At 45.1% G+C, this 17,434-nt stretch overlaps 1 protein-coding gene across 1 annotated transcript in view; it reads right to left on the reverse strand.

The window, feature by feature from the left end:
* Positions 1-16,790, reverse strand: part of SNPH (syntaphilin) — a 17,610-nt gene extending 820 nt beyond the window's left edge. The window contains exons 1-4 of the mRNA XM_063297054.1: positions 16,747-16,790; positions 7,162-7,368; positions 4,220-4,392; positions 3,149-3,264 (exon numbers count right to left, since the gene is read on the reverse strand). Of these exons, the coding sequence (XP_063153124.1) occupies positions 3,149-3,264; positions 4,220-4,392; positions 7,162-7,368; positions 16,747-16,790 (540 nt within the window). The remainder of the gene's footprint in view (positions 1-3,148; positions 3,265-4,219; positions 4,393-7,161; positions 7,369-16,746) is intronic.
* Between the last annotated feature and the right edge of the window lie 644 nt (positions 16,791-17,434).

A 17,434-nucleotide genomic window follows, 5' to 3' on the forward strand; every position in this document is an offset into this window, starting at 1 on the left:
TTGGCTTGTTTTTCTGCAATCTTCTCTGCACTTGCTTGAGAGCGAAACTCACACAGGGCTGAACAGAGCTTCTGCTGGGCAGAAGATGCTATTTCAGTGACCCCCACATAATCCTTTGGATATACAGAAGTATCCTCTTTTCACTAGAAGAAGTGTCATGTCAGGGGGTAGAATAGGTTAACAGAGTACCTCCCAGACCATGTAGGCATCTCCCTAGCTTATGAGATGACCAAAAAGGGATTTTATTAATGGTGGCCCCTAGACCATAGATTCCTTTACAGCTGCCCACTTCCATTACCATCTAAGGCAGTGTTTCTCAACCCTGGTGACCTTAAGACGTGTGGACTTCAACTCCCAGAATTCCCCAGCCAGCCCTGCTGGCTGGGGAATTCTGGGAGTTGAAGTCCACACGTCTTAAGGTCACCAGGGTGAGAAACACTGATCAAAGGCATGCTCATTCTACTAGGACCACAGTATTAAATGATCTCAAGCTGTAAATCTTGTAGTTTCAGTATGTTTCTATATAACTCTTTCATCTTTTAGAATTAATTGGTTTTATATCCTGAAAATAAACCAGCTTCATTATGTTGACCAAAAGGTAGCAAATGCAATAAGCACAATTTTCCATTCTATTACAGGACCCCAAGGGAACACCCTCCAGATGGCAGAGCTGGTAAAGTGGCTAGGCTAGTAAATAGCATAGTAGCAAAGGGCTCTAGATCTCGGAGGCCGCGTGTGTGAGCGCACTGATGGTGAAGCCATGTGTGTGAAATGATGGTCCCTATCTTAGGGAGCGAGGAGCTGAGGAGCCTTGTGATGAAGGTGAAAGAAGAAAGTGCAAACGCTGGCTTGCAGCTAAACCTCAAAAAAACCAAGATTATGGCAACCAGCTTGATTGATAACTGGCAAATAGAGGGAGAAAACGTAGAGGCGGTGACAGCCTTTGTATTTCTAGGTGCGAAGATTACTGCAGATGCTGACTGCAGTCAGGAAATCAGAAGACATTTAATCCTTGGGAGAAGAGCAATGACAAATCTTGATAAAATAGGCAAGAGCAGAGACATCACACTGACAGCTTTGCTGGCTGGAGAATTCTGGGAGTTGAAGCCAGCACAGCTTAGAGTTCTCAAGGTTGAGGAACCTGCTCTAGTGCATGAACAGCAATAAGTCCATATTGATGGGAGTTGCTAAACATCTGGGCCCTAAGCCACTTAGGGTTACTTAAACAAACATCCATCATATACATTAAGCCGGTAACTCACAGGAAACCAATTCAGCCATTTCAGGTCTGGGGAGATGTTGTCCCATTTAGCCACCCCTCTTAACGATTGGACAGTTATGTCCTGCACTCATCCTGGACCACCTTCAAGGGCTGTCCTAGGTAGAATGCCCTTAATTGTGGAATTATGAGGGCCTGGGTTAGAGGTACATTTCATTTCACTTTATTTTTTGTTGGACTTACATTTTGTCTTTTTGTTTGGGAGCACCAGGTAGCACATATGGTACTCCCTCCCTCAATTTTTCCTACAACAACCTTGTGAAGTTGGGCTGAAGGATGCTGACTGGTCCCCAATCACCCAGGCAGCTTCCGTGGCTTAGTGGGGATGTGAACTTGGTCTCCCCTGTCCTCGTTCAGGGTCTTCACCACTACATCATGGTTAGTCCAAGCAAAACTGAATCACAAAAACTGAGCAAGGCTCACCTTGTCACTGGGGCCACCTGGGACTCTAGTAACACTCTGGATGGAAAGAGGAAAATCCCAGGTAGACATCTGTCCCTAAACTTCCAACACAGAGTATTTTCCTAATCCCCAGATCTCAGAACAACATATCCACAGCTCATCTATCTCCTGGGATTTGATTTCCGTTTGATGGTCCTCATTAAGTCCACCACAGGCTCAAGACAACAGTCAAGGACCCGCACAGCTTCTCCTGGGTCAGCACAAAAGAGACATAGAACTAGGTATCGTAAGCACACAGGATGACCCTGCTTTCCAAATCTCTGGATGACAACTCTAGCAGCTTCTTTAGATGTTGAACAGCATGGAGAAAGGCTAGAACGTTGTGGGACCAGCACCCCACGGACATGGGACTCAGTAGGAACCTTCCGAGGAAGAGGCACGCTGTCCGGGTTCCACCAGATGGAACTCCTTAGTGGATGGGACCTGCAGCATACCCCTCCTGCTCGACCTGATGGCAAGGGTAGATGAAAGCAGGAAGAGGCGGTCCCTCAAATAACCTGGTCCCATGCCATGGAGGGCTTTAAAGGACAAAACCAACACCTTGAATTGTACCTGGAAGCAAGCTGGCAGCCAATGCAGCTCACGGAACACAGGTGTAATGTGTGCTATCCTAGGGGCGCACCTAACTGTCCGCGCAGCGACACTCTGCCCCAGTTGAAGCTTCCTGATACTCTTCAAGGGCAGCCTCGTGTATCCAGTAATCCATTCTAAAGGTGACCAGGGCCTAAATAACTGTGAGTAGAGCCTCATGGTTCAGAAAAGGGCGCAACTGGTGTACAACACAAAGTTGTGCAAGGCCTTCCTAGGCATGGCTGCCACCTGCTCCTTGAGTCTAGAAGGACTCCCAGGTTGCGCGCAGGGCCTGTCTGGGGTAGTGCCATCCCATCCAGCACCAAAGACCTGGATCCAGAAGGCCCCAAAACCCAGAGCTGCCACTCTGTCTTGCCAGGGTTCATCTGAAGCCTGTTGTTCCCCGTCCAGACCCTCACAGCTCCAGGCACCCGGACAAGACATCAACAGCGTCGCTTAGTTCACCGGGGCAGAGAAATATAGCTGGGCATCATCAGCATACCGATGATACTTCACCCCATGGCGACGAATGATCTCACCCAGCGGCTTCATGTAGGTGTTAAGTAGGAGAGGGGAGAGTGCTGAGCCCTGCAGAAACCCACATCATAGGGGCTGAGGGCAGGATCTCTCACCCCTGATCAACACCGACTGGTGCCGGCTCTGTAGAAAGGAAGCGAACCAGCACAATACTGTGCCACCCACTCCCAACCCGCGGGGCCCATCCAGAAGGAGACCATGGCCGATGGTATCGAAAGCCACCGAGAGGTCAAGGAAAGCAAAGACAGATGCTCTACCCTGTCCCACTCCCACCAGAGATCATCCAAAAGCGCGCGCGACCGATGCTCTTTCCGTCCCACGCCCAGGCCTGAATCCTGACTGGAAGGGGTCCAGACAATCTGCTTCATCCGGGGCCTGCTGAAGCTGCTGCGCAGCCACCTTCTCCACAGCCTTCCCTGAAAAAGGGAGGTTGGACATTGTAGGAAAATTGTCCAGCACGGTTGGATCCAGTGGCGGCCTCTTGAGGAGGGGGCAAACCTACGCCTCCTTAGGAGGTGAGAGAGCGACCCCCTCTCTCAAGGAAGGATTAGCCATCGCTAGGGCCCAGCCACGCGACACCGCCAGGGCAGCCTTAACTGGCCAGGGGGGCCTTGGAGCTAAGGGGCAGATGGCTGAGGCCCCAGTCATGAGGACCCTGCCCACTTCCTCGGGTCCAACAGGATCAAACCGTTCCCAGGTAAAAGGGCAAGCCTGTTCCCCGGGCGCCTCCACTGGACCTAGATCAAAGGAAGGGAGCCGCTGTAACACCGCCATTCGGTCACTTTATATTTCAGCACATTGTGAGAACCCAGAAGACGTGTTAATCCTGGATCCAGGTTAAATACAAATAGCGTCACTGTGTGCAGCCAATACACATCCCAACGCCCGGCGAACTAGCAAGTGCCTTGTCATTGGATTCATTCTGTCGAAAACCCGCAGGGGCCTCAGTCAGTGGGGATGCTTAAATCTGCATTATTCTACTTTGGCTTGATCACTTTCCAGAAATAAATAAATCAAAAATCCCGATCACCCAGAAAGGATGTTCAAGCTTACACGGGTTTTCCCAAACCCCGGTTTTTCAGGTTATGAGTATTAATAATTGAAAAGCTCCACATTGGGCTTCCCAACACACAATAAATGCTGAACCTGGGTGAGTGAAAGAGAGTCTTCTCTCTCCTCAGTGAACCATTTCCTGTCTTAGCATGACGGCCTGATGCACCTCATGCGCCGGCTTAAGGGCCGGTTCTCGCGATGTGCTGTAATCCAAGCGGCCCATCGCCTAATCCCTGGTGGGGTGGGGGGCAGCCCGTAACACCTGAAAGGGCTGTGAGTGGCACAAGATACTGCTGAATCAGGGGGGTGGAAACCCACATTTCTCCACCCTGGATGCCAACCTGTCCTGCAGCCTCTCGTGAGTGTCTCTCAGCCTGGCCCGCAGGTGCCGTATGCAGACCTCTTTCTGCTGGAGGGGGGTCAGATATTGCTCAGGAGTCGGAGGCTTGATCCCATGGTTATCACTGCACAGGAGGTACTTGACGGGGCGCCTGGAAAGACAGGAAGACAAAATTGACAAGCGGCCACCCTTCCTTCCTTCCTTCCTTCCTTCCTTCCTTCCTTCCTTCCTTCCTTCCTTCCTTCCTTCCTTCCTTCCTTCCTTCCTTCCTTCCTTCCTTCCTTCCTTCCTTCCTTCCTTCCTTCCTTCCTTCCTTCCTTCCTTCCTTCCTTCCTTCCTTCCTTCCTTCCTTCCTTCCTTCCTTCCTTCCTTCCCTAAATGTAGTTCAGCAGGGGACCAGGTGGCCTTAGAACCTTTCACAGCCAGAAGGGGAAGTGTTGAGTTCAATGGATGTGCAAGGATATTGGTCTGCTTTCACCCACACGCATGTTCACACAACTCAGTGACCTTGCTGTCCCTCCCTTCAGCCAACTGCGTTGCTCCTAGTCCACTGCCCAGGTGTGCTCTGAGCTCGGGCTGTGCCTGGTTCAAAAGATGTTCCCTTTTCCTCTAGGTTTCCAAGAGGAGTGGAAAGGCACAATCCTGGTCTTCTCCTTTCTCTGGGCTGATGGATGCAGTAACATACAATAGACAAAGGATACAGAATGGATGGTGGGGTTGAAGGGAACTGGGTGGACATTTAGGACAAGACCGCTCTTTACCCTCACAACATATAGGACGCGTGCCAAGTAGGGGCCAGCCAGGCTCCAGACTTTATTGCCCCTTCCCCTGTCTCGTATGAGATCTAGCCTTCTTCTCACCTCTAAGTGGGGTGGACCTCTACATGAGGGAGAGCTGTTTTCGTGGTGGCCCCCCATTTATGGATTCCTTCTCCAGAAGGGCTCAACAGACATCCCCACTAACATACTCTCAGCACCAAATGAAGACCTTTCCAGTTTCCCAGGCTTTTAACTTGCTTTACATGCATTTTAATTGTTTCTCTATTTTTTTTATTGTTTTAGTCTTTGAAGGACTGCCTGGCAGCTGCCTAGTTTATATGGTGTTTTTATTTTGTATTTTGTTGTGTATGTTTTTATTCAGACTATTTTTTTTAGTAAACATTATGGCAAACAGCCCAGAGAGCTTCAGCTAGTGGGTGGTCTAAAATATTTGAATAAATAAACAAGCAAATAGATTGTGCAAATAGATAAAAGAAGTCGCTTAAAATGTAGTTCTCCTAAGAGTGTTATTCTGTTGTGCAAAAGGGCCTTCCTGGGCTTAGGGACTTCTCAAATGACACAGGCCAATCCGGCTTGTGTCTTGAGGGAATGTTGGGAGGGTCCCCTTCAAGGCATGATGCTTCCACCATCCTGTTATGGCATGGGGCAACTGAAGAAAGGGAAATTTTGATCAGGGAACATTTTTCCCTTAGGGGCCTCTTTTGATATTTATGGCATTTCTGTTGTTGATTTGTTAAAAGTATAAAGCTACTGATTTTGTGGTTTTCTTACATAATAAGCCATTCTGAAGTTATCTTTAAATGACTTGGTTGAAATGTCTGAAATAAATTAATAAATAAGCAGACTTTTGTATGGCTGGATAGCCACGTGTTCTTACTTAGTATGAATCAAGCCTGTTCAAGCCAAGGTTGAGACCATGATAACTTGGCAGATCAAATTTGGCTAGTGAGAGAAAAGAGTTCAGCTTGAAAAGATTGCTATGAAACTTTTAAAGCTGTCTTGAGACTAGCTTTAAATCCTCTAGACCTGCTTATTTTCCACCTGCCGAATATGAATAAATAGATGGTAAGAAAACAAGTCGCTCTGACATCTTCTCCCCTCCCCTTCACAAACAAAAACACTAGAAATTTCTAGAAATATCTTGTTGTTTGGTTGGTCTATTGTTCTGTCTGTATGACACAGAAAGAGTAATACTAAGCTTGAATGTGAATTCCAGCATTTAGATCAGAATTTCTCAACCTTAGCAACCTTAAGATGTGTGGACTTTGACTTGCAGAATTCCCCAGCCAGAATTCCCCAGACTCTGCTCAAGGTCAGCCAGTGAGCTTCCTGACAAAACAGGAATTTAAACTTAGGTCTTTCCAGTCCACCTCCAAGATGTGTTCAACATTTGTAGGTCAACATACCTGAAGAAGATCACTGGTTTATCAAAGCTGAAAGTGAATTGAGCCTCAGCTAGATCCCAATATCGGCCCTTCCTGAAATGTTCCAGTTCAATTTGCTACTCAAAAAATGCATTTACAAACAGCATTGATAAGACAGAATGCTGTGACTGGATTGGTTTCTACTAGGAAACCGCTTTTGGACTATTTGCTGGTAACTGATAAAAAATGAAGTTATGATTTTGGGTTTTGAGGATTCAATAATGTTAGCCAAAGTTTAACTAAGGTTAAGAGATTAAGTTAGTATAATAAGCATGTATATCTGTGTTGGACAAGGTCACAAGTCACCTTGTTCTTATATTTTCCTGCTGTTCTTGCCCTTTCTCTGTTCGTTCTTTTTCTTTTAATTCTGTACTCAAGCTTTTCTGCATTTTGTATTTTGACTTTACTCCGAAATTCTAATAAAGTTCTTATGTTTTTTAAAAATGCATTTACAAGAGGAAGGCGCTCCATAGTCCCTCTGCTTGCCAAAATGGGACTGATAGGAAAAAGGCACGTCAAGCGTGCATTAGGAGAATTGGGACCGCATCGGTTATTTTTGTGAGTTTCTTTGAACATCGCCAGCTGGAGCAAAAACGGGGCCACCTGGGTTTACAGCTGGGGAAATGCCAAGCGAGGTTGGCCCTTCAGCCTGGCACTGCCAGCTCAGCCGTGCCCCCCGGGTGGGGGGTGTGGCTCTTCCCGGAGCCCCGGGGTTACCTTGGCGTGGGACTGCTGTCGCTGCCCTTGCAGGACCCGGAGTTGCTGCTGCTGCTGAGCGAAGAGGTGCCGCAGGTGTCGCGCATGCTGACGGGCGGGGAGGGGCGCCTGGAGGCAGGAAGAAGAGGCTGTTTCTCAGTCGGAGTGGCTGGCGCCGTGGCAGACTTAAAGAGCGAGGCTGAGCCACGCCTTCCGTAAAACTCACGGCTTCAACAACCCACGGGGACACAGGTGCACAAGACAGGAAAAGAAAAGCATGATAGAAAGTGGGACAAGTACAAACTGGAAGGTCACAATGAAAATGGCGAAAGCTTCTCTGCAAGTGGGTTAGGAGCGACAGCAGGCCTGGGGGGGGGGCTCTGGGAAATCCCAGGGCTAGCCCAGCAGGAGCCCAGAGCACCCCCCTCACTTGCACTCCTTAACTCAGTCCTCCTCCCACTGGGTGTCTTCCAGATAGGTGGACCCACGCCCAGAATCCTCAGCAATGGCCATGCATGCTAGGGAATGCTGGGAGTTAAGGTACAGATAGTCCTCACTTAACAACCAGAACTGGGACTGGAATTTTGGTCGCTAAGTGATGTGGTTATTAAGCAAATCAGACCTGATTTTACGACCATATTTGCAGCAACCATTAAGCAAAGCACCGTGGTCATTAAGTGAATCACATGTTCGTTAAGCGAATCATGTGGTCGTTAAGCAAATCATGCAGTTCCCCATTGATTTTGCTTGCCAGAAGCCGGCTGGGAAAGTTGAAAATGGCGATCATGTGACTGCAGGACTCTGTGATAGTCATAAACACAAACTGGTTACCAAGTACTCAAATCATGATCTCATGACCGCAGGGATGCTGCAACCGTCATAAGTGCGAGGACTGGTTGCAAGTTGGGTTTTTTAGCACCATCGTAAGTCCAAACTCTCGCTAAATGGTTAAACAAGGACTACCTGTATTACCTATGGAAGTTAGAAAATGAAACCACCAATATCACGATGCTTATATGCAAATCTGCAATGCAACCCATCTTGGAATACTGGCTGTTGTCCTTGTTGGTCACTGGATCTCAAAAAGGAGATTTGTACAACTGTTTGGAAATGGTGCAAGAAAGGGGAGTCAACACAAGCAGTGACCTGGGGCAAGCCTTCATATTGGAGAACCTTGAAACACGAAAAAAAGACAAATAAAAGTAGAGGACCATTCTCTCTATCTTTGCAAATCATTCCTGCTTCCATCATGTCCATCTACCATCGTGTTCCTCAACCTTGGGAACTTTAAGATGTGTGGACTTCATCTCCCAGAATTCTGGCATGGCTGGCTGGGGAATGCTGGGAGTTGAAGTCCACACAACTTAAAGTTGCCAGGTTTGAAAACCACTGATCTACCACTTCATTTCCTTTTGTCCTTTCAACTTCTTACCTTATCAACTCGACCCAACTAGGATTTTCTCAGTCTTCCCCTTTCTCTTGACCCATTCCCTCTTCTTTCACATATTTATTTTGCAGTTTGACCCTGGTTCATGGTTTCTATGCAACCGAACCATCTCCATGTATTTGTTTTGCGCTGGTCACTCACTGTGGTATTCCACGTTCACTCGGCACCTATTCCATCTTGACCTTCTCTCTTGTTTTATCACACATACTTCTTAAGAACCCCATTTCCACTGAGTTCAGCTTACTTTTATGTTTCTCCTGCCACATCCACCTCACACATCCATACAACCAATGGCATAGTAGCACACTCATACACAGCTATTTTTACTTCATATTCATTCATTCTTTGCGACAGACGACATACAGTCCACCCCCTTTGTATCAACATTTGCATGTCTTAAATTGTCTCCATCCACTTTCCCGTCTTTCTTCAGCAAGGATCATTACCTTGTCGTGGTGCTGGAGCTTGAGCACCTCAATGATGCCATGAGCTAAACCGTGAAGGGCCACCCAAGACGGGAAGGTCATGACAGAGAGGTCAGACTAACTGTGATCCCTGGGGAAGGTAATGGCAACCCACCCCACTATTCTTGCCGTGAAAACTCAATGGATCAGTACAACCAGAGATATGTCAGTATACCATCGGAAGATGAGACCCCCAGGTCGGAAGATGGTCAAAATGCTACTGGGGAGGAACAGAGGATGAGCTCAACTAGCCCCAGACATGATGACGCAGCTAGCTCAAAGCCGAAAGGACGGCTAGCGGCCGACGGTGCTGGTAGCGAACGGCGAATCCGATGTTCTAAGGATCAACACACCATTTGAACCTGGAATGTAAGATCTATGAGCCAGGGCAAATTGGATGTGGTTATTGGTGAGATGTCAAGATTAAAGGTAGACATTCTGGGCGTCAGTGAACTGAAATGGACTGGAATGGGCCACTTCACATCAAATGACCACCAGATCTACTACTGCGGACAAGAGGACCACAGAAGAAATGGAGTAGCCTTCATAATTAATAGTAAAGTGGCTAAAGCAGTGCTTGGATACAACCCAAAAAACGACAGAATGATCTCAATTCAAATTCAGGGCAAGCCATCTAACATCACAGTGATCCAAATATACGCCCCAACCACAAATGCTGAAGAAGCTGAAGTAGAGCAGTTCTATGAGCATCTGCAGCACCTACTGGACAACACGCCTAAAAGAGATGTTATTTTCATCACGGGAGACTGGAATGCTAAGGTGGGCAGTCAGATGACACCTGGAATTACAGGTAAGCATGGCCTGGGAGAACAAAACGAAGCAGGACATAGGCTGATAGAATTTTGCCAAGACAACTCACTCTGCATAACAAACACTCTCTTCCAACAACCTAAGAGACGGCTTTATACATGGACTTCCCCAGATGGACAACACCGAAATCAGATTGACTACATCCTTTGCAGCCAAAGGTGGCGGACATCTGTACAGTCGGTAAAAACAAGGCCTGGAGCTGACTGTAGTTCAGATCACGAACTTCTTCTTGCACAATTGAGGATCAGACTAAAGAGATTAGGGAAGACCCACAGATCAGCTAGATATGAGCTCACTAATATTCCTAAGGAATATGCAATGGAGGTGAACAATAGATTTAAGGGACTGGACTTAGTAGATAGGGTCCCGGAAGAACTCTGGACAGAAGTTCGCAATATTGTTCAGGAGGCGGCAACAAAATACATCCCAAAGAAAGAGAAAACCAAGAAGGCAAAATGGCTGTCTGCTGAGACACTAGAAGTAGCCCAAGAAAGAAGGAAAGCAAAAGGCAACAGTGATAGGGGGAGATATGCCCAATTAAATGCAAAATTCCAGAGGTTAGCCAGAAGAGATAAGGAATTATTTTTAAACAAGCAATGCGCGGAAGTGGAAGAAGACAATAGAATAGGAAGGACAAGAGACCTCTTCCAGAAAATTAGAAACATTGGAGGTAAATTCCAGGCAAAAATGGGTATGATCAAAAACAAAGATGGCAAGGACCTAACAGAAGAAGAAGAGATCAAGAAAAGGTGGCAAGAATATACAGAAGACCTGTATAGGAAGGATAACAATATCAGGGATAGCTTTGACGGTGTGGTCAGTGAGCTAGAACCAGACAACCTGAAGAGTGAGGTTGAGTGGGCCTTAAGAAGCATTGCTAATAACAAGGCAGCAGGAGATGACGGCATCCCAGCTGAACTGTTCAAAATCTTGCAAGATGATGCTGTCAAGGTAATGCATGCTATATGCCAGCAAATTTGGAAAACACAAGAATGGCCATCAGATTGGAAAAAATCAACCTATATCCCCATACCAAAAAAGGGAAACACTAAAGAATGTTCAAACTATCGAACAGTGGCACTCATTTCACATGCCAGTAAGGTAATGCTCAAGATCCTGCAAGCTAGACTTCAGCAGTTCATGGAGCGAGAATTGCCAGATGTACAAGCTGGGTTTAGAAAAGGCAGAGGAACTAGGGACCAAATTGCCAATATCCGCTGGATAATGGAAAAAGCCAGGGAGTTTCAGGAAAACATCTATTTCTGTTTTATTGCCTTTGACTGTGTGGATCATAACAAATTGCGGCAAGGTCTTGGTAGTATGGGGATACCAAGTCATCTTGTCTGCCTCCTGAAGAATCTGTATAACGACCAAGTAGCAACAGTAAGAACAGACCACGGAACAACGGACTGGTTTAAGATTGGGAAAGAAGTATGGCAGGGCTGTATACTCTCACCCTACCTATTCAAGCTGTATGCAGAACACATCATGCGACAAGCTGGGCTTGAGGAATCCAAGGCTGGAGTTAAAATCTCTGGAAGAAACATTAACAATCTCAGATATGCAGATGATACCACTTTGATGGCTGAAAGTGAAGAGGAACTGAGGAGCCTTATGATGAAGGTGAAAGAAGAAAGTGCAAAAGCTGGCTTGCAGCTAAACCTCAAAAAAACCAAGATTATGGCAACCAGCTTGATTGATAACTGGCAAATAGAGGGAGAAAATGTAGAAGCAGTGAAAGACTTTGTATTCCTAGCTGCGAAGATTACTGCAGATGCTGACTGCAGTCAGGAAATCAGAAGACGCTTAATCCTTGGGAGAAGAGCAATGACCAATCTCAATAAAATAGTTAAGAGCAGAGACATCTCACCAACAACAAAGGCCCGCATAGTTAAAGCAATGGTGTTCCCCGTAGTAACATACGGCTGCGAGAGCTGGACCATAAGGAAGGCTGAGAGAAGGAAGATCGATGCTTTTGAACTGTGGTGTTGGAGGAAAATTCTGAGAGTGCCTTGGACTGCCAGAAGATCAAACCGGTCCATCCTCCAAGAAATAAAGCCAGACTGCTCACTTGAGGGAACGATATTAAAGGCAAAACTGAAATACTTTGGCCACATAATGAGAAGACAGGACACCCTGGAGAAGATGCTGATGCTGGGGAGAGTGGAGGGCAAAAGGAAGAGGGGCCGACCAAGGGCAAGGTGGATGGATGATATTCTAGAGGTGACGGACCCGTCCCTGGGGGAGCTGGGGGTGTTGACAACCGACAGGAAGCTCTGGCGTGGGCTGGTCCATGAAGTCACGAAGAGTCGGAAGCGACTAAACGAATAAACAACAAGTTTCCCGTCTTTAGTAAGCTTTCTTTAGACATTATGAATTCATCTCATTTTTCACCATTTGTTGTGAATTGGTTAGTTTTATTTGGGCTTAAATGCCGCTCCTGTCATGTCTGACTCTAAACAGCTCACAAATCTCCTACTGGGCAATGTAATAATACAACTACTCAAAAATGGAGAAACAGCCATTATACCAGCAGACCTCTCACATCCCCATAGGCACTGCTTATAGACGTATCCATAAATACATTTCCATCCCTTGTTTTACTCTCTCTCAAAGTTGAACCATTCATTAGGCATTCTTTCCCCCCCTCATATATGCTTTGTTTTCACCATACACTGATCAACCCACATCCATCTTCAACTCCATATACATGTAAAATATTCAACCTCATCTATTTTGTCACACGCTCTCTCTAAATAAAGGAATATGCAATAGACTTCCTCCATATTTATATTTCTCAGTGGCCTACTGAAGAACAAAAATCTGGTTATGTACTTTCCCTGCCTGAAATAAAGCTGCACCACGCTCCCAGATTTTGCTCCTGTCCACTTTTTATATCTTTTCAGCCAGAATTCTACCAAACGCTTTCCCGGTCTCGTTTAACCGATGAACTCCATGTAGTTATGGCACGCGATCTTGTTGCCTTTCCTGTATGTTCTATATTATAAGGAGACAATAATGGCCTATTTCCAGATGCAGCTTTCACACCCATGGTAAAGAAATGGCACAGCTACTCCGTGAGCAAAGCATATCCGTAACATTTCTTCACTTGCAGACTCACAGTGTTTCAACGTTCTCGCAGCGTTTATGATTTCCTTTCCGTGATTTTTTTCTTGGATACAAATATTTATAGCTTTCATTTCAGTTCCACTTTTTGACATATCACCATCATGGCCATACAAATCTCTGAAATACGCCTTGAAACGTTCCTTCACTGCAGTTTCATCCCGAGTCATTTCACCATTTTTATTTTTAATTCCTTTCATTCTGCTGGAGGCTCTTTGTTCAGCTTTCTTCACATACTCCCAAAGCAGTTCTTTATTTCTACTGAAATTACTCTGCATTTTCTCCACCAACTTTTCATCTTAACCATTCTTGCTCTTTTTTGACTATGCTTTTTTGCAACTATTTTTTTCTTTCTATATATTATATTATATTATTTATATTATATTATATTATATTATATTATATTATATTATATTATATTATATTATATTATATTATATTATATTATATTATATTATATTATATTATATTATATTCAGGTAGTCCTCGACTTACAACCATTTGTTTAGTGACTGTCTGAAGTTACGACAGCACTGAAAAAAAATGACTTACGACTGGTCCTTGCACTTACGACCATTGCAGCATCCCTGCAGTCACGTGATCAAAATTCAGACGCTTGGCAACCAGCATGTATTTACAAAAGTTGCAGCATCTCAGGACCACATGACCACCATTTGCAACTTGTCCAGCTGGCTTCCGACAAGCAAAGTCAATGGGGGAAGCCAGATTTGCTTAATAACCATGCGAATCACTGAATGACTATGGCAAAAAAGGTTGTAAAATCAAGTGTGACTCCTTAACAACTGCCTCGCTTAGTGACAGAAGTCCTGGTCCCAATTGTGGTTGTAAGTCAAGGACCACCTGTAGTATTTCTCTAATCCTCAATTTTTGCAGTAGTCATTCTCTTACAGTATATGCCTCTTTTCCTCGCCCACAGCCTCTTCCACCTCATCATTCCACTCAGCACCCCTTTTCATAGTTCTCCCTGGTAGAACTCCAACCACTTCTGTGACCCTCTGTAACACCATCTTCCTCCCTTTGTCCTAGTGGCTTCCAGATCCTCTTTCTTCACCTCCGCTTTTCATTCATTCTGTTGGGAGATTAAACTACCTTCTAATATCTTTTCACAGGATTCTTTCTCTTTCTCCAGGTATTCTACCTCCCCTCTCATTTCATTTTCCTTCCTTTTCTTCCATGTATGTTTTCCCCCAGATTCACTCTTGAAGACCAAAGGATGGCCTGTCCCACCATCAGAAGATGGTGTGGAAAATGGAGCTCCCTTGTCATTACAGTATAATCATCGAAAGAACCTGAATGGTAGAAGGTTGGGGGCAGATACGAGCAAGCTAAACACACCCCACAGTTAAACTAAGGAAATTTCACGTATGAGAAATACTAGGCAGGATGGCTATATTTTGCATCCCCTTTCTAATGGCAGGTGCACCTGAGCAGGGGGTATTGCTGTGCTCACACATCTTGCTTGTGGGTTTCCCATCAGGGCAGCTCTTGGCCTCTATGGCAAATGCTATGTTAGAGGAACCTTTGGCCTAATCCAACACAGCCCTACTTCTGTTCTTAAGGCCCTCCTTGAAGAAGCTTGTTGATCAGTCGCATTTCAGCTGCTGTCTTGGGCTTCTACCAACAATATTTTTTTGCTTTTTTGATTGCTGCCAATATAGCTTCAAGTGCCGTTTTACTGACTGTGTTTTGAAATTGGATGGTATCTGTAATTTTATTACGCAGTTTGATCTGAAGGTGCTGGAAATCACCTGGTGAATTCAAAATGTGCAGGTTCATGTCTTTGGGTACTGCATATTTGCATGACCTACTGAACCAACCACATTTTAGGCTGGCCTACTGCAGAGCTTTAAATCATATGCTTAGCTAATGGCTCGGTCTGTCACCTGAATTCAGACAACTGGGATGAGTAAACCATGACTCAGTTAACCATGGGTAAGAATGCTATCCTAACCCAGCCACTGTGTTCACATCAAGTGCTAGATCAAAGCAAATAAACCAGTTTATGGCTTAATGACTGCCTGGTTCACACAACTTGCTAATAATATACAGAACCAGAAATTACCCAATCTCATTTTAGCCCAACCTAGCATGCTATCTTAATCGAGCCAGTAAGTCCCCAGAATGGTGAGTTTAAGACATGTTTGTACCAACAACAGTTGGCCGTTTCTGTAACTTCAACTCCCTGCCCCTGGGGTTCCTTGATTGGGAACCACAACACTTATGAAAAGTCTGAAACTCTTTTTTCCCCCCCACAGAAATTAATACAGGATTAAGTAGAATTTTCACAGCTACAGTTCCCAAGTTCACTGGAAGGAACTTTAATAGTTACTTGGGTTTAAACAGGTTTAAACAGCTTAATGTCCTTCTTTCCTTCTTAGCTTTCAGATTTGGTCTCTGTTGGGTCTCTGTTGTATGAGAGGCATGCACATATAATCAGAGGGATGGAAAGATTATCCGATCCTCCCAGACAGGATAGTCTAGAGATGCAAAGCATTCCTGATAAATCTGTTTGTCCTTGCCAGTTCGTAGGGAAATGGATGTTATCTCTTCAGTAGAAACTGAAGTTTTGTTTAAACCAGTGTTTCTCAACCTTAGCCACTTTAAGATGGCTGGGGAATTCTGGGAGTTGAAGTCCACCCATCTTAAAGTGACTAAGGTTGAGAAACACTGGTTTAAATCTACTTCTCTGTGCCCCTGAATCTGTTTCTTACCTCATATGAGAAAATTAAAAACAATCAGTATAACTTCCATGAACTGTTCAATCTTAATAGATGATAATAGTAAATATTAACAGTGCAGCCAGGCATGAGAGCCAGCTCCAGACAAGGAACTGGGCAAGATCTCTGGAATACAGTGGACATTTCACTACTTAAGAAAAGAAGCCTTTAGCACTATCTTGGTCCAGGTTTCATTTTTGTGTGAGGTCAATAAGCTTGATTTGAAGAACTCCAAGCGATTTGAAGAACTCTAAGCTCCATTTTATTGATGGTTTATTTTGTGTTATAGAAACCTAGCTCCCTGGTCGTTTAACCCTTTCATAGAGAGTGTTATACAATTTTAAAGTCATCCATTTCAATGGGGGGAGGCAGTCCTGTTAGTATGGATGACTGAATCCCATGTTTTCCCAATTCCCAAAGCATCCTTCAGTGGGGACCAGACATTCAGGGATAGCCAGCCTTCCTGCTGCTAAGGAACCTGCCCTTGCCTCCACAGAATTAAACTGGAACAAGGGGTTTGTGCAGGTAGAAGGGCAAGCAAACCTTTTGCTGAAACATGGGCAATAACCTATGTGGAACATTGCACAGTGTCACCCAACAACCCTCTACTTCTGGACTGGCTTCTCCGATTCCAACATCCATTTTGGAGTTTTTGTCGAAGCCACATAGAAGGAGGACCAAGGGTGTCCACGGGGCATGGTTAAACGAAATCGAGATGGCAGTTTTGATGGTGTGACCAAAGCTCTGCCCATTTTTACGTGTGTCACATATAAAAATTGGGCAGAGTTTGATGCTCCGTCACAGCCGTCATCTTCTCTTTTTTGACCGGACCAAACAGCCACCCCTGAAGAGGAACCCACCCCTGTCTGCTGCCAGATAAGATCGTTCACGGGAAAGCATAATGGAATCAAGGGCAAGGGAGAGGCTTTGTTGAGAACTGACAGAGAGCTGCTGGAAACCCACCTGCAACGAGAGGGAGAAAGAATTAAATCATATTCACCTTCGGGATACCGTCGAGGGTCTTCTGCTTCCTGGCAAGGACATAGCAATCAAAGCACAGATCTTGGCGGTGGAGCCAAGGCCAGCTGGGATGGGGGGAAAATGGAAACAAGAGAGAAAGATGGAGATTCAGGGTGAGAATCAAGGCTGGGCAGCTGTAAAATCTAGCAGACGAGTTCTGGGTTTAAATCCGAGTCTTTCTTTTTTCTGGGAGAAAGCTTTTCCTATTCCATTAATGAAATAGGAAATATATTTCATATTTGAAATTATTTATGTAAGGAAATATAAAGAAGAAGCCCTCAAATATATTCCATACTTTGCATGCTTTTATAAAACTTTTTTAATTATCTGTTGTTGGCAGAATGCTGGGAAAGCCTTTAGCCCAGGAGAGATCAGAAAAGTCACACACACCAGGCATATCTATAAAAATAATTTATTTACAAAAAGCAAAACATATTTAAAGGACTTAGCTCTCCTGGCTTGCTACATATCGGCAGAGAGAAAAAGAGGAAGTAAGAAACAAGTCCGGGCAGGTTTCCTCCCCCCAGGCAATTTGCATGAAGCACGTGAAAGGAGACAATCAAATACAACCTCTTCACCCGGCCAAAATGATTAGGTACAATAGCAGTCTTAATCATTAGTAGGAAAACCTCAACATCTGTGCTGCATATTGTTCCAAAAACTCTGGA

This window comes from Candoia aspera, chromosome 3 (assembly GCF_035149785.1).
Source record: "Candoia aspera isolate rCanAsp1 chromosome 3, rCanAsp1.hap2, whole genome shotgun sequence".
NCBI lineage: Eukaryota > Metazoa > Chordata > Lepidosauria > Squamata > Boidae > Candoia > Candoia aspera.